This window comes from Trachemys scripta, unplaced genomic scaffold, assembly GCF_013100865.1.
Source record: "Trachemys scripta elegans isolate TJP31775 unplaced genomic scaffold, CAS_Tse_1.0 scaffold_80, whole genome shotgun sequence".
Lineage (NCBI taxonomy): Eukaryota > Metazoa > Chordata > Testudines > Emydidae > Trachemys > Trachemys scripta.
In genome coordinates this window covers 32,126-34,608 of record NW_023260566.1, presented here as the reverse complement: position 1 = coordinate 34,608, position 2,483 = coordinate 32,126, and the positions used below count along the sequence as shown (strand labels likewise).

Below are 2,483 nucleotides of genomic sequence, written 5' to 3'. Positions count from 1 at the left end.
AAGAGGAGGAGGATGAAGATGATGATGATTGAAAGGTGGCCTAGAAGCGCTTGGCTGTCATCACCAGGACTGCAGCTTTCTTCCATCCTTTTTCTCTTTTATGCTATGATCCCTCACTCCCGTCTTCCTCTCTTTCTGCTCTGACAGCCCCTTTCTGGAGCATTTCCGGACCAGGTTCCCATTGTGCAGGACTCCACACAAAGACATGGGACCTGATCCAATGTCGATCCAAGCCACTAACAAAAATCCCCTTGGTTTTCAGTGGGATTTGGGACGGAGCACTACACACATTGACACACATCTCCCCCTTCTCTCGGAATCCGAGGCATTATATCATTGCCATTAATGTAGTTATCTGTAAACACAATTTTATTGATTTATTTGCCTCTTGTTAATTGGTGGAGAATGTATTTAAGTTGACTGGTTCCTTCACTGTTCCCTGTTTTCTCTCCTCCCTCATCCCTCCTCTCCAGGGGCCCGTTCGCAGGTTGTTCTGACCCAGTCGGGTCCCGAAGGGAAGCAGCCTGGGGAATCCACGCTTCTGACATGCGCCCTGAGCAGGTTTGTCCCTAACCATTGGTGGATGATTTGAATCAGACAGCAGCCGGGAAAGGGACTGGAGTGGCCGCTCCAGTATCACAAATCTTCAGTCACGAATAACTACTCCCCGTCCATCCAGGGGCGATTCACAGCCTCCAAGGACAGCGCCAACTTTTACCTGCAAATGACCAGCTTGAAGCCTGCCTTGTATCAGGTGTGAATCACACCTGTCTCTCTCTGGTGCATAGAGAGATACCATGAGGGGAAGCTGATCTGAGCTCAGACCAAAACCCTCCCTCCCCCCCACAGAGACCAGGGAAGACAGCTCTGTTCCACAGCACTGAAAACAATGGAGGGCAAGAAATCAGATCACCCAGCGAAGGAGTTTGTGTCTCTTATAAGGAGCAGGATATTCAAATCAGGGGACAGTTTCCTGTTTAACTCTGTCTCTATCTCTGCCCAGGCAGCACCTGGAGACACAATCCGCAGCCCCTGGATCTGTGCAGTTACCAGCAAATCCCTTGAGAACTTTCCCCTCTGACACCCGGGAAATGAGACTTTGGCTCCATGTAGTGTTCCTTGCAGTGGCTTTGGAAGGTATTTTCTCTCCTCACACCCATTGGTGGGGCAGGGGAACAGTCTATTATTGCTCTGGATATTAATGAGATGTATAATATCTTCCTATCCCCAGGTGTCCAGTCCCAGGTGCAGCTGGTGGAGTCCGGAGGGGATGTGAAAAAGCCCGGAGACTCTCTCCGCCTCTCCTGCAAAGCCTCCGGGTTCATCTTCAGCAGCTACGCTATGAGCTGGGTCCGGCAGGCTCCAGGGAAGGGGATGGAGTGGGTCTCATACATTTACACTGATGGGAGCCAACAATTTTACAGAGACTCAGTGAAAGGCCGATTCACCATCTCCAGAGACAACCCCAACAACCTGCTGTATCTGCAAATGACTGGCCTGAAGCCCGAGGACACCGCCCGGTATCACTGTGCGGGACACACAGTGAGGGGAAGCCGGGCTGAGCTCAGACAAAAACCTGCCCTCGCTGGCTAAGGACAAACTCTCCGCTGGGGGCGCTGGAGTTCTACAGCTCGCAGCGGAGAGACAGTGAGCGAGAAAACTCCTGTCCTCCGCTGCCTGTCTGTGACTCTCACACACACAGATGCAGACACAGACTAACCGCACTGTTAGCAGAGACCAGCCCACAACTTTCCCTTTCCCCTAATACACTCTGTGCCCCTGACTCCACCCCTCCCCACCTTTCCTCACCCCCTCCACCTCCCAAGATCCCAGGCTGAGAGAACCAACATTAAAATGAATGAAAACATGTTATTTAACCCCCCCCCCCCGCCCTTTAACAGCCAGGCTGAGGGTTTCCAAGCTGCCTTACAGATACGGGCACCTCATTCCTATTATAACCCTTCAGGAGAGCAAGAAAACGTCATCCTGGGCAGATAGGTTTGAATTCTGGACGGATCCTAGGAGCGCTGGACAGCCACCTGCCAGGGGCTTTCAATGTGTGTTCAGGGCTTGATCCACAAAGGGAATTCAGCAACTAACTGCCTCCTTATGTGCCTAAATTGGACGTGCCACCGAGATCCTCAAAGCCTGCACCCTGTAGGCACCGAAATCCCCTAGGTATCTAGCTGGTGATATGTGCGGGGCAGAGACAGCAAGAAAATAATAATAATAATAATAATAATAATGAGTAATAATTCTGTCATCTAGTCCAGCATTGCTAGAAGGAGTTTCATAAACTTTCTCCAATTCTTCTTCTAGAACAAGAAGAAGAAGGTTTCAGACATGAGTATTAATAACAACACCTGGCTACTCTATAGTGGTTTTCCACCCGTAGATCTCAAAGCACTGACAAAGGAGGTTCAATATCTTTCCCCCCACATTTTATAGACATAGAGAGTGAGGCACAGAGAGTGTAAGTCTCT

At 50.2% G+C, this 2,483-nt stretch overlaps 1 gene segment (V, D, J or C); it reads left to right on the top strand.

The window, feature by feature from the left end:
- The first annotated feature begins 1,024 nt into the window (after nt 1-1,024).
- Nucleotides 1,025-1,702, top strand: LOC117870638. The segment is given in 2 exon segments: nt 1,025-1,137; nt 1,232-1,702. Coding segments are annotated over 2 exon segments (408 nt in total).
- Nucleotides 1,703-2,483: the final 781 nt, after the last annotated feature.